The 21,314-nt window shown below is 39.8% G+C and overlaps 1 protein-coding gene across 1 annotated transcript; it reads right to left on the bottom strand.

Moving 5' to 3' along the window:
• Window positions 1–2,496: 2,496 nt before the first annotated feature.
• LOC135078345 (homeobox protein unc-42) lies at window positions 2,497–18,576 on the bottom strand. The gene is made up of 6 exons (XM_063972943.1): window positions 18,570–18,576; window positions 16,988–17,160; window positions 15,623–15,730; window positions 10,144–10,311; window positions 7,709–7,820; window positions 2,497–2,606 (listed from the first exon to the last, which is right to left on the bottom strand). Exons 1-6 carry the CDS (start codon window positions 18,574–18,576, stop codon window positions 2,497–2,499), a joined length of 678 nt encoding a protein of 225 aa, XP_063829013.1.
• Between the last annotated feature and the right edge of the window lie 2,738 nt (window positions 18,577–21,314).

Here is a 21,314-nt window from a genome sequence, read left to right as displayed (position 1 = left end):
GCGTACATGTAAAATTTCCCCGACTCTACCCCAAATCTCTGAGAAAACGTTATAACATACGGGAGTTAGATAATAAATACGGTTTTATTTTACAAATACCGAAACAATTTGGTTATAAATATGTAACTACTATGAATTTAACTGCATAAATGTATGAGATTAGAATGACTAGCGTCTTTGGCTTAGGTATCTGTTAAAATGTTTAAAAACGGCCTCTTAAGTTAAATTTGACTACTCGATAGAATTAACTTTACGATATCGTTGAGCTGTTAACACCTTAAAAATATTTTATCATGCAAAACGTTTTATATTTACATTAGTCAGTTTTGCGAAGAATTATATGGGCTCAAAAAAGAATTACGCAAAGTTAAAAATTGAAAAAATACAACTAGGTTCATTGTTTTCTTTACTTAGAACTTATATTAAATATTTACATTAAAATTGCATCATCTAATAGTGTTTATTCAAAGCTAGTCTAGAATAAAAGAAATATAGTCCAAAATTATTGCTATTCAATTTTTGAGCCCACTTACATTAATTTCAATCAATACAACAATCAAGAAAATACATTACTTATCGAGTTTACTTAATAAATTTTAAAGTGGCTGTACAATATGACTAGCATACACAATTTACGTATATCGAAACAAATGTTTCTTGAACAAATGAAAATTCTATTTGCGTCCACATTATAGAGCGCTGAAACGCTTTACATAATAAGAGATCCAACTCATTTCTGATTTCATAATTAAGTATGTAGAGTCAATTTTGGCATATAACCCTTTCACATCTGAACAAATGAAGGTAAAAATCATGACCCACAAGCGGTCAAATGCGTATTGGAATGTAGTCCTGACTCTTCACATTTAATTAACGTAAATCACACCAATCTTCACAACATTTATGAAAAGTTTACGTACAAAATTGAATTTATGATGTAGGTAGATAACTAAGGTAATGTACTGGAATGTAGTAATATTATTATTTAGTTTGTCGTTTCATTTATATTACAAATTGATCCATTTTGCTGAAATATTTAACGGGTACGGTAGTTTTTTTTAAAATAGTATAAAAGTTTTGCAATACACGATGTTTGGATCTTGAAATTCAGGGTTAAAGAAGTTATAATATCTATGTCTCTTCAATTTCTCTAAATGAGAAGTAGATAACAGTAAACACTGTATATTAGACAAGTATTAGATTCTCTGCATAAAAGAAAATATTATAATTTGCTCATTGAAGCTGTAAGCAGTTTGATGAAAATAATTTTATTATCTGAATCATCGAAACTATCGAAAATTTCATAAACAGTCACGCTATATTTGGATTGGAAATATAGTTATTTTAAGTGAGTGAGGCTGCCCAAATTTACATCCGGACTATTGATAAAAAAATTCACTATAGTAACACACACTGACTAGTCTGTAGTATTCGTGCTGCGTCCCAAAGAAGATTCGCAAGATTCTAACGTGACGTGTAGTTGTCTGCAGATCAATAGGGCAAAGTCCAGTCGGCCGATGATCACTAGGGCGGAACGTAGTCTTCTGTAGACCACTGGGCGGCACATAGTCGTAAACTGAATACTAGGGCAAAATCGTGTGCCAATCTTATGCGATTTGTTGTCCGTGAAGATTATTTATTATTTGGAATAGACATAAAAGTCAAATGTTGTCTTAAGTTATCTGTTCATGAAAGAGATATACAAATTCATAAATTTGTACAAATACAGTCATAACTGTATGTAAACTTCGATATGTGTATCATGTTAGAAAATATCAAAAGTGCAATGTTCTAGTCTAGAGCGCGTTCAGCAGCGGATGACTGAATTTACTAATCCCGATGTCATTTACATTTAACTGGGCGATAGTTGGCATGAGTCATCTTCAAATGTATAGGGCAGCGCAAATTTTTTGCAGACGATGTGAATTTATGATCTTCCACAAATGTTCCGCAGACGGCTAGAGTGCCGTAAAGTATTCCGCGGACAACAAGGGCGCCGTAAAGTGTCCCGCATATGACTAGGGTACCATACATTTTTATGCAGACGACCAGGGCGCCGTAAAGTGTTCTGCAGACGACAAGGGCGCCATAAACTGTTCCGCAGATGACAAGGGCGCCATCTATTGTTCTGCATGCGACTAGGGCCACATAATGTGTTCCGCAACCAACTAGGGCGCCTACTATTGTTCTGCATACGACTAGGGCGCCATACATTGTTCTGCAACCATCTAGGGCGCCGTAGTGTTCCGCTGACGACTAGGGTGCCATACATTGTTCCGCAAATGACTAGGGCGGCATGCATTGTTTTGCAACCAACTAGGGCGCCGTAAAGTCTTCCGCAGACGACTAGGGCGCCATACATTGTTCTGCAACCAACTAGGGCGCCGTAAAGTGTTCCGCAACCAACTAGGGCGCCGTAAAGTGTTCCGCAGACGACTACGGCGGCGCGTAGTCGTGCGCCGGCGCCGGCGAGTAGTCGGCGCCGTGCAGCAGCGATTAGGTCTGGTACTGCAGCATGGGCGCGGCCGCCAGGTTGGCGTGGTGCCCGCTGTTCATCCGTAGTGCGGATAGCGACTTGTTGTACCACTCGTCCTCTGCGCTCATGCCTGCGGAAAATAAGTTGCATTGAACCGAGTTCTAATCATAACCCTAAGGCACAGAACACACGGTGAAACGCAATTGCAACGAAACTGCAACTTCTAGTTACTTTTGAGTTGCATCTGAAAACTAGAAGTTGCAGTTTCGTAGCAATTGCGTTTCACCGTGTGTTCTGGGCCTAAGTATAATTTGGTTACAATAGCCGAACGGTGAAGGTGTCGGACTGGCTGGCTCGAGATCCGAGTAACGCGGGTTCGAACCCCGTCGCCACTTGATTATTGTGGTGAACCCATTCGTAACAGAAGCACGATCATAAGTGCCCTGAATAAACAATTTCATCAAAAACAGCAGTATTAACAATGGAAAATATGTACGAGTATATTAACCAGTCAAACGCGGTTTAGTTGTTATTGCTATAGCCACTAAGCTCACATTTCTCCCATATCTGCACGTTGTTGATTGTGAAGGAGATTGGTTTATGTAGAACCTGTGCTAGGATGTGCAGGGTCGTGTGCAATTGCCGTGAATTTTGGGAACGGGGAAGGAGCTAGCTCAGCAAAATTCGGGAAGGTGTTCCTGAACGTTTCACGCAAATTCGTCTTGCCTTCTGATCACAGATCACAGAAAATTTTGGGTCGCTTCTTTATTGGTCACACAAGTAGGTACGCTAAAATAATAATAATAAAAAAAATAAGTTCTGACTGTCAATGGAGATGAAACAAGGAAATTAAAGTTAAGATAAAAAATAATAATCTGTAAACTCTCAACAATAGTTAAGTCTTCTTGAAAATCTCGTGTAGAAAATCTAGGCTCTTTATATTATAGCCTGAAGTAAAGTATGTATTTTATAACTTAATGAAATTCAAAGGTCAAAAAAGTCGTCTTCTTTTAGATAATGTATTTTCCTCGCCCATCGTTACTTATTATTTTGTCAAGAAAGGCTTTCGGGTAAATAGGAATATGTACTTAAATAATAAATGTTTACATTCAAAGACAACCAGAACCATTAAAAGTAATCAAGAATATTTATTTATTCATAGCTCAGAAGATAATTGAGTTACAACCCGCTAATAAAGCTACGAAAATTCGTAACGCTTGTAGCAGCGACGCCCCCGTAGCCGCGTAGCTCCGTAGCCCCGTAGCGTGTGTCCCCGCCTATGTAGCGGTACATAGCCAGGGGGTAGGGAAGCGAATAGTGAGGTACCGAATCGACCCTGCGTTTTCTCAAGATGCAATCTCGCCAGAGGAAATAAGATATTTGCCGAGACGCCGCGAGGCCGCTGCCAAAGTAAATGTAGTGGAAATTTTCTTATTAGAATATCTACGGTACGATGCCTCGGGCTCGCTCGTTTTTTGCGACGCAGGAATCTTGCGCCGGCGGCCTTACACGGTTCGTCGCCTTGGATTTTTAGCGAAATACGCGTTCGGTAATGTGAGTAAAAGTGACGTTTATTCGATTGGGTTTGTTACTCTCGTGGTTAATAGATTTTGTGGCTTTCTGATTTCATATTTCATTTGTTATGTGTGACGCCGAAAGCTTTTAAGATACATTTATAACATCTGTATAGCTTCTATCAAGTTTCTTTGAAGTATTTACAAATACAATAAGTATTTTTATGTAATCTTATTACATATTTTTCTTCGTCTCGCTTATAGAAAATAATAAGCATTTTACATTCTAAACTATGTTATGACTAGTTTGCGAGTTCGTACCTTAAGACTTCATAATGATATTCACATAGCCAAGTTCCTGACAGGTGGTTAATATTAACATGTCTCAGATTGGTTATCTCCGGCGTGCGTGGAGTTAGGAACTTACCGACTTGGTAATTATTTAGTAGCGTCGCTTACATACTGATTACGTGTAGGTAATTAGGTCGATTTGATCAATAAAGTTGTCATCATGAGTATATTCAGGCTCAAGGTATTTATTTCTGTTTGTTTGAACCACTAAAGAGCAATGTCTCTATAATTTAGTGCGTTTATGCCGGTTTTCACCATCAATCCCTAATTTTTAAGTAACCCCTATGGTAACACATAACAGGAATTTGTTTTAATATAGGTCATTTCAAAATTAGGGATTGATGGTGAAAACCCTTCAATCCAGCGAATCGGGACAATACATAATATTGTAACGCGGCCATATGCGACCGTTTGGGTATTGATGGGTTAAATAAAAAAATAGCTAACTAAAAAGAGAGAAATGCTTGTATATTAATACAATTATGCATGCATCTTTTAAATATACATCTATATGTAGAGCGTCCACAAAACTTACAGCATTGTCGTCAGCTCTATCGATATTACGTACAACGTGACTAGTGGAGCGTCGACTATGTCGCTGTTTGTATTCGTGTAATCGATAGTTGCGCGAACGTACCTAACTAGCTTTGGTTCTGTCCACAATCGATCACTGGAGCCAGACGCCAGGCGCATTCAGAAATTCAGGATTGATTAGGTTTACATAGTGGTCCATAACTAATGGTTTTTGGTCTATGTAATAATAAGTTATTCTATTTTATCTAAGTTAACGTTTCTAAAACACTTTTTCTTTTGCGTGAGTGTAACTGAAATTACTAATAACCTAGTGGCTGACTCATGAGCTACCATAGGCCGTAAATGGCTCAAACCGGCATAGCCACTGCAATGTTCTAACCAAAGGGAACAAATACCATAGAAACATCGCAAAACCCCTTTATAAATGGATAAAATATCCTTAAATAAAATATCTAGATGTTATCAATGAAAATTTTTCCTTCTTTCTTATTTAAACTAAAGTCCAGCGTCAAACAGTCCTTATTAACTTTTTCTCTTTTCAATATCATCTTGCGGGCCTTAGCCGCGACAGAGCAAGTTTTCTCATTATCCTATGGGGTATTTGTATAAAAACGATCATCCGCTCCCGGCAACTTTATAATTGTCTTGACGCACCTAATAGAAACTTGATGAAAGCTGCCCCGCCGGCCGAGCTTGCCGCTACCGCTTTTTGTATCAAACTTACATTTTAGTTCTTGTCATCGTGCAGTTTATAAAATATTCATATCGCGTTAATTTATTTTAGTAATACAAATTTTATGCATCGGCAGTCCTTTATGAGCGCTTTTGGAAGTTTTTATTATTTATTTACTTATACTGTACACGAACAAAATTATGTTTTTGTTTTTATACGCTAATGTAAAACAAATTGCGAATATTAAAGTAAATATTTATTTTGCAAGTCAAATAGAGTTTCACGTAAATGTGTAAAATATGTTTCTTATAATGAACGCGAATACTCCTTCAAATTACTTACTTGCTTGTTTGATCTAGTTACATTTTAGATGATTGTTATCATCATAATTTCAACAAGTTGCATAATTTAACAAAGATAGTCACATAACTTATGTATTTGCACCGAAAATCTAGTATAATCTTGTAGGTTATTTATTTTCTCACTTGATACAGTCAAGAGTACATGCCTGCCTAGTTTGTGTACTTAAAAAGTAAACGAATAAAAAGGCCCGGATCATTCGTACCTATTACACAAGTAAACACGATTTTTGAGTCTGAGGTCTGTAGTGCTGATTTTGATTAATTTCGTCTAACTAAACTAGGAAAAAATACTTTTATCTAATAAAGTTTGCTTTTGTAGCAACTAGAACGAAATTTCAAATTTTAAGAAAATCTAATAATTTTAATTCAATCAAATGCGAAAGCAAGACAGTGTTATTCGTACTTGTTTTGTTCGGATACTTATTCGTACTTTTCTGGAAAATGTTCATATAATATAGTGCGGGGATGACATCAGCAGGCAGGAATTTCAGTCCCTAGTTATTGAACTCTTACGGCCGAATACTGAAACGCCATTTAAATATTTGACGGCTTCTCAAATAGTTAAGCAGCTCCTAAACTTACATTTCGCATACTCAAAACAATATCTGAGCAGTTCTCAATTTTTAAGCACCTCTCAAATTAAGTTGCACTCAAACGCCACTTAGGTAAATGAATTTTCGAATACTGAAACGCCATTCAACGCTAAGCATTACTCAAACAACTGTCAAATCGTCTTGAGCAGCCGTTAAATTTGAGAGTGCTTGCGCGGTATCTTAAATCCTATTCTTATACCTAAATCGACCTAAATAGTGGTAAATAATGTCTGTGTCATCGTCATCATTTCTTTCGAGCCTCGAGGAAATACCTAGATCTAATCGCAGGAACGCAATAAGGCTGAACGCTATTGAAAAATATTATTATAATGACATGCAATTCCGAGCGAGGTTCCGCGTCTCAAAAGAAACGGTGTTGTTTCTGGATTCATAATTTGGAAGCTCTTTGAAACCCCTCACCAAACGCCATACAACCAGTGGACCAAATACTTATTATAATTTAACCCTACGGTTCTACGCAACGGGAAGTTATGAACGTGTGTACTAGGTGATATCTTCCACATCGAACAGCCAACTGTGCATCGTATAGAGCACAAAGCTGCAAAGTAACAACCAAAATAGCTGCTATGAAATCGCTTTACATAAACATGCCTACTTCTGAGGAATAATAATATGGGGACATCGCAGCATTTCCAAGAGTTGTTGATTTGTCAATTTGACGCTCTGTCTTAGATTATTAATCTAAGCGCTCTGTCAACAATGATAAATGTCAATTGTGGTTACGTTTCGGTCCACGATCGCCACTTAATAGATTTCAACAATAAAAAGTTTCACCTTTAAAATATTTTTTTAATTAAATAAAAATGCAAGCATTAATTATTTTATATAATAAAACGAGAATTATGTATAATAGAAACTAAAAATAAACTGTTCTATGTTAAATTGATTGAGTATATTTATATAAAAGACAGAACATAACCAAACGATGCTGCGTGTAATGGATAAAAAACGTAAAGTCATCATTTGTGTAAATGAAAACATACTTTTTTTGGTAAATGTTGCCATTAGGTAAACATTTGAGAGCTGCTTAGCTGATCACGGCTTCAAATCCGTTGTGGCGTTTGAGAATACCATTTAAAATTGAAGGATACTTAAATTTAGGAGCCCGTCAGCTGAGTGAAAGATTTGAGTAGTGTTTCAGTATTCGGCCGTTAGTCTATAGTAAGTAAATCATCAGTACTCACTCATGGTGTCCTGCCGCATGCCGACGGCGCTCATGTTGGCGCCGTGGCCCATGGAAAAGCCCTGCGGCATGGGGTACGAGCCGCCGCCCATCTGCGACAGTGAGAAGATGTCCTTCTGCAGCTCCTCGTAGCTGCCGTGGTGCTGTAGGACAAAATTACAAGTTTAGCCATACAGCTTGTTGTAACAAATGCTGATGCGCTCATTATCCACTGCGGTGTCAGTACTCAACGTTCGAATAATCTTTAGTACTACGCAAGCAATGTAAACTGTTTACATTATGACGTCGCTGCTGTCATCATTTCTGTTACGAGCAATGTGTTCTGTATTTTGGGCATATTGTTGCGACACCGGCCACGCCCCCTTGTCACATCTCCCTTTTGTTTCTGTGATCTGTGGTTACTTCTTACTACAACTAGGTGATAGGTGATAATAACTGGAACTTGAGTCAAGGACTGTGACAAAAGCTGATAACTGAGGCGGGACTGGCTAAAATAATGTATTTATTGTCACGGAGCTAGATTAGACCACTTTTGTAGGTAGGTACGGAACAGATACATTTTTAATTTAATGTATGCTACTGTTTTCAGGATTTACTCAATCGAAGTTTCATAGCAAAGATTTTGATAGTACCAGTAGATAAAGGTGCTGTGTTTCACAGCCGCGTCACATTAAAATGTCGCTTTTTACTCACACATCTTTCTGCTGGACTGTGGTACTTTACCGGGTGAATCGGTAATCATTATTAATATATTTAATCGCTTAACGAGGTTGCACATTAACACTCCGTAATGGCGCGGTGTGCAATCACGTTATGCTCGCCGGCAGCTGGTGGTCATGTTTTAATCGCGCTCGCCCTTCGCCTTTGGTACCGAGAATGCAGTTAATGCCATAAAACAGCGAAAAACCAAATTTTAAATTTTGTTGCGACGGAATCCAGAAATCAAAGTGTGATCACATGTTTTGGAAAGAAATTATTTACCCATTAGGTTTGATTGCGTTCGTTAAGATTTGGTTGAAGTTACAGTTAACTAGGGTTCAGAAGGTACCCCTATCTATGAGACGCAGTCAGCATGTGACTGGAATGGCATGGAATAGGCAAAATGGTGCCGAAAACACAATTACTTATATTTTCTTTTGGAAAGTCTTATAAACTCTTACCATTCTATTGTTTCATGGAGATAATAGCATTACGCAACCAAAAACTTAAGGGTTTACTATCAGTTCCAGTTTGTATGTAGCACTTCAAGTCTGAATAACCCATTTAATTCCCTATCGTAACTTGCTAAGTTAAAACCCAACCATATCTTTTGCCCATAATATCATCGTTTCAGCCAAATGACGTCCACTGCTGGACAAAGGCCTCCCCCAAGGTTTTCCACAATGAACGGTCCTGCGCTGCCCGCATCCAGGCCCATGATATCATATCTTCATCAAAGATAAATACTGCGGTATTTTGAATGATCCACTATTAAAACCTGTCGATAATGTTTCGGCTGGTATTTACAACATTTAGCGCGCGGCCGCGAATCTCATTACGGCGTAATCAGCGCTGCTGATTAGCGCTCGGTAATGGCGGACGAATTGCGGTCGAATGCGCCGCCAGCAACGGGAATGATCGATTCTACCTACGCTTTTTGGGCGCATAGAAGCATTCCATAATCCGTTTGTAATAGGAATAATACCTAAGTTATCTTTCAGGCCCGATTTCGTATTTCCTAGAAGTCCTGTCCTGTGTTGTGATAGTGTACAACCTTATTTAAACTTCAAATCTTAACCACAGTTCTTATTGTTTTTCCTAAGCTTACCTATGTACCGGTTGATGGTGTTGGGATACGGGTAGGACTTGTATTGTATCGGTAGCCCTGAATGTCGCATTATGCCGTGCAGCCCGGCTGCAAAACTTCGTATGATTCTTCTTGTTTTACCTGAGTAAGGAAAACTTTCCCAAGCTTACCTGCAGGTACCGTGTTGGGATGCAGGTAGCTGGTAGCCCCGGTAGCACTGGATGTTGCCCATCATGCCGTTGCAGATCGGTAGCACAACCCGAATTTCGCTTGATTCTTCTTGTTTTCCTAAGTAAGAGAATTATTTCCCAAGCTTACCTGTGGGTACCGGTTGATGGTGTTGGGATGCGGGTAGGGTTGGTTAGCCCCCGTAGCCCTGGATATTGCGCAATATGCCTTTACAGCCCAGCTATATCAGGAGAATCCACAATTCTCCTGATTCTTCTTGTTTTTGCTGAGTTAGAGAAACATTTCCCAAGCTCACCTGTGGGTACCGGTTGATGGTGTTGGGATGCGGGTAGGGCTGGTAGCCCCGGTAGCCCTGGATGTTCCGCATCATTCCGTTACAGTCCAGAAAATATCGGCGGAATCCACAATTCTCTTGATTCTTCTTGTTTTTCCTAAGTAAGATAATTCTTGCACAAGCTTACCTGTGGGTACCGGTTGATGGTGTTGGGATGCGGGTAGGGCTGGTAGCCCCGGTAGCCCTGGATATTCCGCATCATGCCGTTACAGCCCGGTAGCACCGCGGGCGCCAGTGCCTTTTGTAGTTGCTTCTCCTGCTTGCGGTATTTGGCTCGCCGGTTTTGAAACCACACCTGTTTGCAAATTGATATTGTTAACTTTGTAATCTCTACTTAGATTTTTAACGCTTTGTGACACAGTGAGGGTGGTTATTGAAAATTTTCAAATGGAACGACCGCGATTCGAAGCCTTATTTTAGCCTGAACTCTTTTTACGACTTACGAGTACCTACATACATGGAATGTATGACGTACCGCATTGTACACTTGTTCGACGTTAAAGTAGGAGGAAATCGAGCTTTATAAATCAAGTGAATATGTAGCGTGTAATTTACAAAAGTTATATTTTCAGATATTTGTATTTTTCACATTTTTAAGTACATCTATATTTATAATAAATCTGTAGAGAGGTCAATTCTGTACATGAAATATATCTTCAAAATAACTATCAGGGGATGATTAGTGATCGATACTGATGCCAAAAATGCAATCAGTAAAGTTTTTGTCTGTCTGTCTGTCCGTCTGTATGTTCCTTATAGAAACAAAAACTACTCGACGGATTTTAACGAAACTTGGTACAATTATTCTTCATACTCCTGGGCAGGTTATAGTATACTTAGGAGTTCCCAAAGGAACAGGAATTAGCGGGAAAATCCTTTTGTATGAAAAATCTAAACCGCTTAAGTTAGACGCTTGAAATTTGGCATGTAATTCCCGAAACTTTGGGCTGGCTTTAATAAACTTAAAGCTTACTTACAACAAGGAATTCCCGAAACTCCCACGGGAACGGGAATTAGCGGGAAAATCCTTTTGTATGAAAAATCTAAACCGCGTAAGATAGATGAAGGGGGTAAAATGGGATCCACGCGTACGAAGTCGCGGGCGGCCGCTAGTACAACATAATCTTTTATGAATTAAGTGCTGAAAACCTACAAATACTTTCGTTAAAGGATTAAAATTTAAACCTAAAGTAGGCACAATCCAACAATATCTGATTAGCACTAACCCAATTACGTTCCCAATACACCACGCTTTTAAAATCACGGAAAACAATAGGGTGGTGCCTAATCACCCCGCCAGAGGGAGCCGTTTGATATGCTGATTACAGCTGATTAGAGGGCGGGCCGCCCTGCGTATAAATAAGCCGATACACCCACCGCGTGCCAATGTAGGCACATATGGGAGGGAATACGCTAGTTTTTTTTTTGGTAGAGATAATAACAGGTTTGAGGATGATGTTGAATACAGAATGTCCAAAGCTTTGAGTGTGATTAAGAATTTGTCAAAATAATCAAGGGATTAGACAGAGAAAAGCAAATTTTCGAGAGTAAGATTTTCGATTCAATTTTTTTAAATTACTTATATTATTGTTATGAAATTGCAAAATTTGTTGAAATATTGATCGATAAGTTTTAAACGACATGGCTCTTAGTTAACTCTAAAGTGTTTTTAAAACATTCGTTATTAAATTAAAAATAATCATGTCTTAAAAATTCAATTAACCCGCTTATGCGATGCTCATATTTTTCAAACTTATGTAGAGTTTGTCAACCATTAATTCCATAGATTTATATTGCTATAACAAAATGCTGAAGTATTTATTTTAGTCCAGTCAATAAAGCATTATAGATGGAAAACTGTAGAACACAATTTCTGACTTAAGGACTTTATTTAGACTAGTTAGGAGGTGAACATAGCAAAAGTCCCCGCCCTTAGCCCTTGAGCCGGCGGGGAGAGGGGGGTTTAAAGGTGCCACTTTTCGGTTTTTCGCTTAATCCTCGGAAACTATGCGTCCTAGTGACATGACTACTTTGAACCAAAAAAAGCATATTCAATTTGCTACAGGTGAGATCGACAAGTTTTTCTATAAATTGTATAGTTTTCGCGGCATCTGCTCTAGAAGGTCTGTAACATTGGAAATTTTATTTTTGTCTTACATGTTCCCATCAGGAGAAAATCGACTAAATCAACATTGAGCAATCATTCTAGACATGCGGGAGCATGTTAAGCCTAGTTCCAGCGAGGGGACTACTCCGTGCGTATATTTAGACGAATCACTTTGAGCCACTTTTGACTCCTCATCACTCAAAAACTACTGTGCATTAACACTTCAAATTTGGCTCATGTGTTGAGACTTGCAAGATATACATCAGTTTCAAATTTCATAAATATGCCTCAAACGGTTCTTTAGATATTGACGTCCAAAAATCTACATGTCTGACCTATAGACCAAATTCTAACCACTTCCAGATGACCTCGAAGGTTCAAATTTGGCATCCAGAAAGGTAGTTATGTAAATACAAAGGAACAAATAAAAAACCAGTAAATTTTAACATTTCACGTGTGATAGATAGATTTTAGTGCTCTAAATATCGATTTTTGAACGTCAATACCTAAATAACCGTTTGAGGTATATTTATGAAATTTGAAGCTGATGTATATCTTGCAAGTCTCAATACATGAGCCAAATTTGAAGTGTTAATGCACAGTAGTTTTTGAATGATGAGGAGTCAAAAATGGCTCTAATTGGTTCGTCTAAATATACGCACGGTGCAGTCCCCTCCATGGAACTAGGCTTAACCTGCTCCCGCATGTCTATAGTGTTTGCTCAATGTTGATTTAGTCGATTTTCTCCTGAAAGGAACATGTAAGACAACAATAAAATTTCCAATTTTACAGACCTTCTAGAGCAGATGCCGCAAAAACTATACAAGATATAGAAAAACTTGACAGTCTCACCTGTAGCAAATTGAATAAGCTTTTTTTGGTTCATAGTAGTCATGTCACTAGGACGCATAGTTTCCGAGGATTAAGCGAAAAACCGAAAAGTGGTACCTTTAAACCCCCCTCTCTCCGCCGGCTCAAGGGCTAAGGGCGGGGACTTTTGCTATGTTCACCACCTAACTAGGCTAAATAAAGTCCCGAGGTCAGAAATTGTGTTCCACGGATTTCTCTCTACACCGTCGTTAAGGCATTCATTGACTGGACTATTTCGGTTATTGTTACACAAGCGTATATTTTATCTTCACAGATACATACCTCCCTAAAAGAAAGGCTGTTACGTCTGACTACCGCATGTCGGAGGTTTGCAAGGAACAGCCCTCCCTAAACTTATAAATATACGCATACATACGGCGCTCGGAGGATATTAGTTTTTTGCTGTGCCCCGGCTGCGGGCGTTGTTACGAAAAAAGTAATTTCCCATCGGCGCTGGTCCAGGAATGTGATTCGATGTATACTTGCCAGCGTGGAAATGAATAAGGATTCGTGAAAATGCCGTTACTCTACATTTAAATACGAGTTCACACCAAGAGGGGCGCAGGCAGTGGAAGTGAGATGTGCTTAGCTCGGGCAGCTTCTTTTTCGTTTGCGCAAGAAGACCGGGTTATTAACAGTGATTTAACAGTCTAAATGAATAATAATATAGGTGAAATGAAAATTTATAAAACGTGTACGCTACATGTCCTACAAAATCTAATTTTGTGAAAGTGTCGGGAGTAACTAATATTAAAACTAAACTTTATGTTTTCTACACCTCTACATTTAGTTAACAGTTTTTCCTAATATATCGACAATAATAATTTGATTTTGAGATACAAATAAATCCATTTGTGATTCGGATAGGGATCGGGAAAATGTGCAGCTTTTCATTTAATACCAACTAAAACTTTTGCAATTTCTGTTATAAGTCTTAGTCTTAATGCAGATCTAGAATAAATAAATAGCTCTAACTCAGTTAATGTTACGTTAATCTAAAATCAATTACTGCAAAATATTCAAACGTAACCTGAAAGTGGATATTTAAATGAAAGCCGTTTACGGCATAAGCAACAATTTAAAGAGAGATAAAACTTAATTCAGTAAAGATCCCTCTCCAAGGTTTTGTTCAACAAAAGCGATAGGTACCATTTTGCAACGAGCGCGTCGAGTTATCCGAAGAAAACGGTCGCCTTTAAACTGAAAAAGCACGGGGATCCGACAAAACATTTTCTTATTTCCAATTGTAGAATTCATTTGAGGGCAGAGACAATGTCGGGGCGCGCGGGGAGGATGAGCGGCTAACTTCGTTACGGATCCATTTGATGGGATTGCAATGCCTCAGGGGCCACCCACCCCCGGCCGCGCCCCACTCCTCGCCCGGCAACTCTCGTATTTTTATATCGAAATTTCCTCTAGAAGGAGGGACCGACGCTGTCGTCTTTAACGTTTACATTCTTATGTAGCGTCGCCTAAACGTTAATAGCCTCCCACGGAGCGCGTGCACACACTCACACGCCACCCACGCGCATTTCACAAGCTTTTAACCGTGCTACGTATGTATGTCCCCGTAATGTCGTTTCGTGGAACCTTTCATTTTCTTAGCAGAACTTTGTCACTCATTGCTCTTGAAAGAAAAGAGTAATTGTCTACGATGGAGCGATGATGAATAAAACATCGCGAGCATGTGCGCGCGAAAAATAAAATAGCGAGAATCTTTATTGTTAAAACGTGACATTTTCCTTAAAATGGATTTTAATGGCGACCTTTCTGAAAGGTATGGTTCAGAGATTCTAATGGAATGCTTAACATTGAAGGTAAATTGTGTATGTTTTATTTTAGTAGAGTAATGTTAAGGAATATTTTAGAGGCAAAATTAGGTGCTCCGGGGACAAATCAATAGCCAGCCTCGAGGGATTGAGCGTTTTAAAACCGAGATAAAGATCTCTCGCGAGTTCCAGCGAGCATTTCGTATTCATACGGCCGTGGACGACAGATGGCAGTTTAATTCAATCGCCTCGGGCCTACGCTGCAAATTGTGTTACGCGAGTATTCGCGCATCACTGATATTTGGACAATTCCGAAGGCCGCGACGCGCATTGTGTCGTGTCGCTCGCTGACGCACGCTCGCGGGTGTGATTCGTTCGATTCGTAATAGCGTAGCGGCGGGTGGTCCGTTGTACCCCAAATTCCTCCGAATGTATGACGGAGAATATATCAGATTAAGGGTTATTGAGCTTGTATGTTTATAATTTTTCCTATCATCTTCAATATCATATAATACAGGCATTTTATTGCCGGGTGCGTAATGTTCAAGTAAGGACTTTTTTACGTCTGTATTACTCTGTAGGTACGAAAGAATTACAAAAACGTAATCTTGATTTTTAGCAGTTCTTAAGGAAAACGTATTTCGGTCAGGGAAATATAAAGTGGTCATTTGGATCCTTTTAACATCTGCCTACAAGTTATGTACCTACAAGTTAGTGTCAACAAATGAAAATTTAAATGTAGAGCTATTAGAAATCCAACCATAATCGATTCTGAGGCTGTGTTTACTCAAAAGGCCTTAAGTAAAGTCGTCACACAACATTGATTATCGGACAATCGTTCACATTAGAGTTACACTGACCTGTATCCTCGCCTCGTTGAGCTTGGTGGTCCTGGCCAGCTCCTCGCGGCAGTAGATGTCGGGGTAGTGGGACTTCGCGAACGCCGCCTCTAATTCTGCTAGTTGTTCCTACGACAATACAAAGTTATGATTAATGTTAAATCTAACGAAATATACAGAGGTTATATCTTAACACCGCTCTACAATGGCTATTAATTAATTAGGCTATGCTATTTGCCGTTATGACCAATATTATATTATATAATATGAAACGATACTCTTATTGAGTTAGGTGCGTAACTTCAGACGTTCTGTCTGTATCTAGCATACTTTAGTCATTCAAAGTAACATATTTTCTTGGGTAACTATGTATTTCTTCATCTTGAAAATGACCTCATTTATACTACCTGCGATATTGTGATCCTACGCCGTCTGCGCCCCACAGTTGACTGCCCACTGTTGGGCATAGACTCGCCATACTGCGGGCCCAAAAATGAGATCATAGAGAAAATAGCCATTGTCTTCTCTCCAGAAGTGGATCACTCATAAAACTCTAGTTGATTGATATAATTTGTTAGATTTTACCTGTTTTAGCTGGCGATGCTGGGGTTGCAAGCTTGTTTTCGATGGTTTCTTTAAATGTTAAATATTTGTCTCCTGCTTCTTAGGAATGGAATCAACCAGATGAAATAGGATTCCAAGTAATAATTTATGTGCTGTTTAGTAGGACATCTTGATTGCTCTCCGCAATCGTATGTTGCAGGTTCATGTTGCAAGATCAAGACTCATGTTTCTCGTGACTTTTAAGTCAGCTATAGGGTGATGTGACAACAGTTACCTGCGTGAAGGTGCCCTACGAGCTGAGGGCAGAGCCGGCGCCAGGGAACATGATTTGTGGTCGTGGTTAGTGAGCTCCAGTTACCTGCGTAAAGGTCGTCTTAAGCCTCCGGCGAGCGGGCGTGGGGCACAAGGCCGTTGTTGAAGTGTGCCCTACATGCTAGGGTGCCAGAGACGAGTTTCGTGACGCACCCGCGCCGCTCTATTCCAGCCGGCTCTCGTCTAGCTCTGGTGGTCGTCTCCAGTTACTACGGCGAGCGGGCGTGGGGCACGAGGCGATTGTTGGAGTGAGCCCCGCGTGTTGAGGCCAGAGCCGGCATCAGGGGCGAAACTTATGACGCGCTCGCGCTGCTCTGTCCTAGCCCTGATTCATGGTTTCCAGTTACCTGCGTGAAGGTCGTCCTATGCTTCCGGCGAGCAGGCGTGGGGCACGAGGCTGTTGTTGGCGTGTGTCCCGCATGTTGGGGGCCCAGAGACGGCGTCCAGGGACGAAACTTATGATGCGCTCGCGCTTCTTTATCCTAGCCCTGATTTGTGGTCTCTAGTTACCTGCGTGAAGGTCGTCCTATGCCTCCGGCGAGCGGGCGTGGGGCACGAGGCGGTTGTTGGCGTGTGCCCCGCGTGTTGGGGGCCCAGGGATGGTGACAGCGCGGAAGAACCTCCTGAAGCTCCCGTGCTGCTCCCGCCCGGCTCTGGTTTTAATTTTTTGAACGCGCCTTCCGCTGTTGAGAAAAATATTCTTATAATACTGAACCTAATATGCTTCATAGGTAATTTTCTCCACAGTAGGAGCACAACCCTCTCCAATTTACAAGAGTCTTTAATTCTCTAGTCCCTAATTCCATCTCTAATGAATCACAAAACGAGATTTAAAAGAATGAACAAAAATATGCCAAGTTAAATATCTCAAAGTTACATTAAAAACATTTTTGCTGCGATATTGTTGTAGATATTATTGCTGAACTTAATACGTAAAAAGCTGAACTGGTAAGAGCATATTGTTATAAAGTTCAAAACTAGAGCACGCGTATTATTGCCTGAAAAGTCGTGTAAGCGCTAAGCTAACATACTAACTCTACTACCCTTGCCCCACAAAACTAAAAGGCCCGTTTACACCGCGCGATTGCGATCGCCACGGCCGCGCGACCCGGTCCACTCGCGTTCAAAGAAAGCCGGCTTCTTATTTGCATAGCGGGTGTGAGCGACCCTTGCCGTAGGTCAAGTTCACCCGCTTAATTCTAATTGCGCTAACTAACGCTGTTAACGAGCTAATCATCTGTCGGTGGCGCCGCTCGGAGCCGCTGGCGGACGATTGTTTTGTCACGTGCCCGTATCTGGGGTGTAAACAGACGTCTATTGACGAGGTTTTCATGATTTTGATGCGTTATGCGCGTAAAAAGAGGCAAAAAAGTATAATTTTCTTAGAAGGACTATTAATTGATAGTAAGTAATAAAAAAATTGAAATTATTCTTGAAAATAAATTTTTTATTGAAAATGGTTAGTAAAAATATTAGTGAAAATGTAAGAGAAAGAGATTAGAAAAATGTACGTATTGTCTTAAAATATTGTATTTTACTAAGAAATATTGTTATTTCTTGGGAACTTTTGAATGTTTGTCAAAAAAATATTTTGTGTGTAAGAGGCTCTATCATTTTGGCAAAACAATCAATTTAATTAGTAAAACCAGCAGGTTAACAAACATAGGTAATAATGTTTCCTACTCAACACTTTCCTTTACCGTTGAAGCATAAGGTATTTTAATTTTACGAAAAGATATAAAAAAGTTGCAAAATATTCTTACGAGACCTCGTTAAAAATTTAATAACCGTTAAATTGTTCATCACAATCGCTCGGTGTAACCGCCAAATGACGTCGTTTGCTGAAAAACTCGCATATCGGGCCATAATCACTTTACTTGGCTCCTCCCGCCAGAATTACGGAGGTTTTAAAAGCCGGATGTCCCATTCGAGTATTCCCTTTGACTTTGACAACGCTCAAGCTACTTACTAATTAACATCGAGCTAAGTGTTTGCGTCCGCGTTAAACGGACCTTTTAACGCTTAAAAGGCATTTTTTTCTCTCTCCCACGTTAGAGGCTTTGATACCGAATATATTGGTCACGCTTTTTACCTGACATTTTTCCGAAATGAGATTAAGCCATTAGAGATAGGAGATTTCAAGCGCTTTGCATAGTTTGCCGTGTTTTAGACTTGCACGCTTTTACGGTTGATGGCGGCGCAGATAGAATATGTGATGGCGGGTTAGCTCATGTTTGCAGGGAATGGTAGCGTTTATGAGAAGTGGATTTTTGATGCTTTTACTCTTTTGGTCGGTTGTGATGTTATGTTAGGTGGAGAGCGTTATAACTTATGCATTTTGATGTTTGTTTGTAGTTACTGTGAAATAAAGTAGCGTTGAATTCAGCGCTACTTGAAAACTTTTATAAACTTTATTTGATTCCTGTTTATTTCCCTGATTTTGGTATGCTGTGCATGTTTTTACACACAAATTCAACATTTTTTCCTTATGATACAAGAACGAATCAATAGGCATTTCGTGATAGAAGAATTATGTAGATCTTAGGCCTACCAATTTCTGATTTTATTCTGAAGTCAAGTATGAACACTTAAATCATGTTGTGTTACCATGATTTTATTTTATTTTATATAATTTGGATTGGTCTATTTAACTTTTAGGAGTGCTGCTCCGTAAACTGTAAAGATTAATCAGATATGCCTCTGAATGTAAGTGAAAATTGCACTTGTACAACCACTATAAATTATCTAGCCCGCCATCTAAAATTACAACAACAGTAATTGATTTCAAGTAAAACGTAATCTCCACGGTCCATCTAGGGGCGACAAGTCACTGCGACATTTGCTAGGGGCGGTGTAGCGAGTCAGGCATTAGGGGCGTAATCCCCTAATTATGACGATTGACATGAAAGCGCCATCTGTGGCCGGAGAGAGGTGTCGGGTGAGCTGTCAACACGCCTGAAAATTGATTCTGGGGTACTTACAATGGGGATGCAAGTAGCAAAAAGTAGTATTTGTTTAATCTTTGATAGCAAAATAATATCTGTAATTTGAGGGTGTGAATCAAGTTCAGTGTTTTTGTGCAAAAACGATACGAATGATGGACAAAAGTAAAAAACGTACACGATTCAGCTTATGCTGTTTTTAGTTTACTCTAATATTGATTTATTTTCCAATGGCAAGAAGCTGAATATTTACCTATAATGAAGCTACAGCCGATCTTCTAGTCTGCAGTCTAATTTTGCAAAATGCTCTATTATGCTTTTCTATCAAAGTACCAATCAAAAAAATATTTTAAAGTCAATTAAGGTCATCGAAATGTTTCCAAAAACCCACTAATTCTTTGACCCCTCAACTATGGGACCACCTCCGGCGGCACCCGCTGTCTTTTGAACCCCGCGTCTGGGCACCCGGGGTCTTCGGAACCCCACTTCTATTCACCCGGGGTCTATCAAACCCCAGTCCATATGTTATAGCTCTTAATCGGACTGGCGCAAATGCCGCAAATCCGCATTTGATTGTTATCTCTCTTTGATTACTGGTTCGGAAATAATATTCTATAACCACACGACGGTATCTCGAGTGATTTCTTATGTAGAGGTGCGATATTTTATCAAAAATGTATTTATAGGCCAGTAGAATTAAACACAAAAATGAATTAAATCGGAAATAATTCCTACTAAAGATTTTAGTGCTTTAATGGCTTCATTAGTTGCCCATGAAGACTCTCCTAGGTTTTCGACTTCGGCGGAGTTGTGCTTAAGTGTTGGGGGCCCCCGAAAGGGGCGCTTTTTCGGTTTTCCGGTTATGCCGCGTAAAGAATTTACCCTATGGAACAGTGGTCTTCCTGACGGTTGAAGGGCATTTAATCCGGCATTAAATAAGACCAAATTCATATTTTTGTACAAACCGTTCTCGTGCAAATGTTCGGCAAAGTAAAAAATATGTGTATAATTAATAACCCTCTCCACGTCCAATGGCTGGTTACCCGCAGGCTTCCAAGTCTTGAAAAGGAGCGCCTCAACCAGTGTAACCCTATCAAGGCTTACGAGCTGGATGCGCCTATCCTTGTTCGTCCCAGCCGTTCCTTAACTGCGGTTGCTGCACCTCTTCCTGGCACTCACCTGAACGACTCTGTGTTACCTACTGTGGCTGCCCCTCTTCCTTGTATCCTCCTGCACGACTACGTTGCCTAGCCGTATGCCTGGTCTAAGGTTCGGCGCCAAAAATCAACAACAACAAGTTCATATTAAAACGCTGAAGAGTTTTTTGTTTGTTTGTTTGAACGCGCTAATCTCAAGAATTACTAGTTTGATTGAAATAATTATTTTTGTGTTGAAATTGAGGAAGGCTATAGGATATATACAATCACTCTACGACTAATAAAGGCGAAGCAGTAGAGAAAAATGTTGCAAGGACGGAAAATAGTATTTAAACTATTTTCACGCGTACGAAGTTGATTTTTTGGCGTCGAACCTTGGACCAGGCATATGGCTAAGCAATGCAATCGTACAGGAGGGTATAAGGAAGAGGGGCAGCTACATTAGGTAACACAGAGTCGTTCAGGAGAGTGCCAGGAAAAGGCAACCGCAGTTAACCGTTCCGGCTGGGACGAACAAGGATAAGCGAATCCAACTCGTGAGCCTTGACAGGGATACGCTGGTTAAGGCGACCCTTTACAAGGCTTGGGAGCCTACGGGTGACGAGCTATTGGACGTGGAGAGGGTCATTAATTATACACATATTTTCTACTTTGCCGAACATTTGCACGAGAACGGTTTGTCCAAAACATATGAATTTGGTCTTATTTAATGCAGGATTAAATGCCCTTCAACCGTCA

The sequence above is a fragment of the Ostrinia nubilalis genome, chromosome 14, assembly GCF_963855985.1.
Source record: "Ostrinia nubilalis chromosome 14, ilOstNubi1.1, whole genome shotgun sequence".
Lineage (NCBI taxonomy): Eukaryota > Metazoa > Arthropoda > Insecta > Lepidoptera > Crambidae > Ostrinia > Ostrinia nubilalis.
The sequence above is the reverse complement of the archived record's forward strand: the minus strand, read 5'-3'. Positions and strand labels throughout refer to the sequence as shown.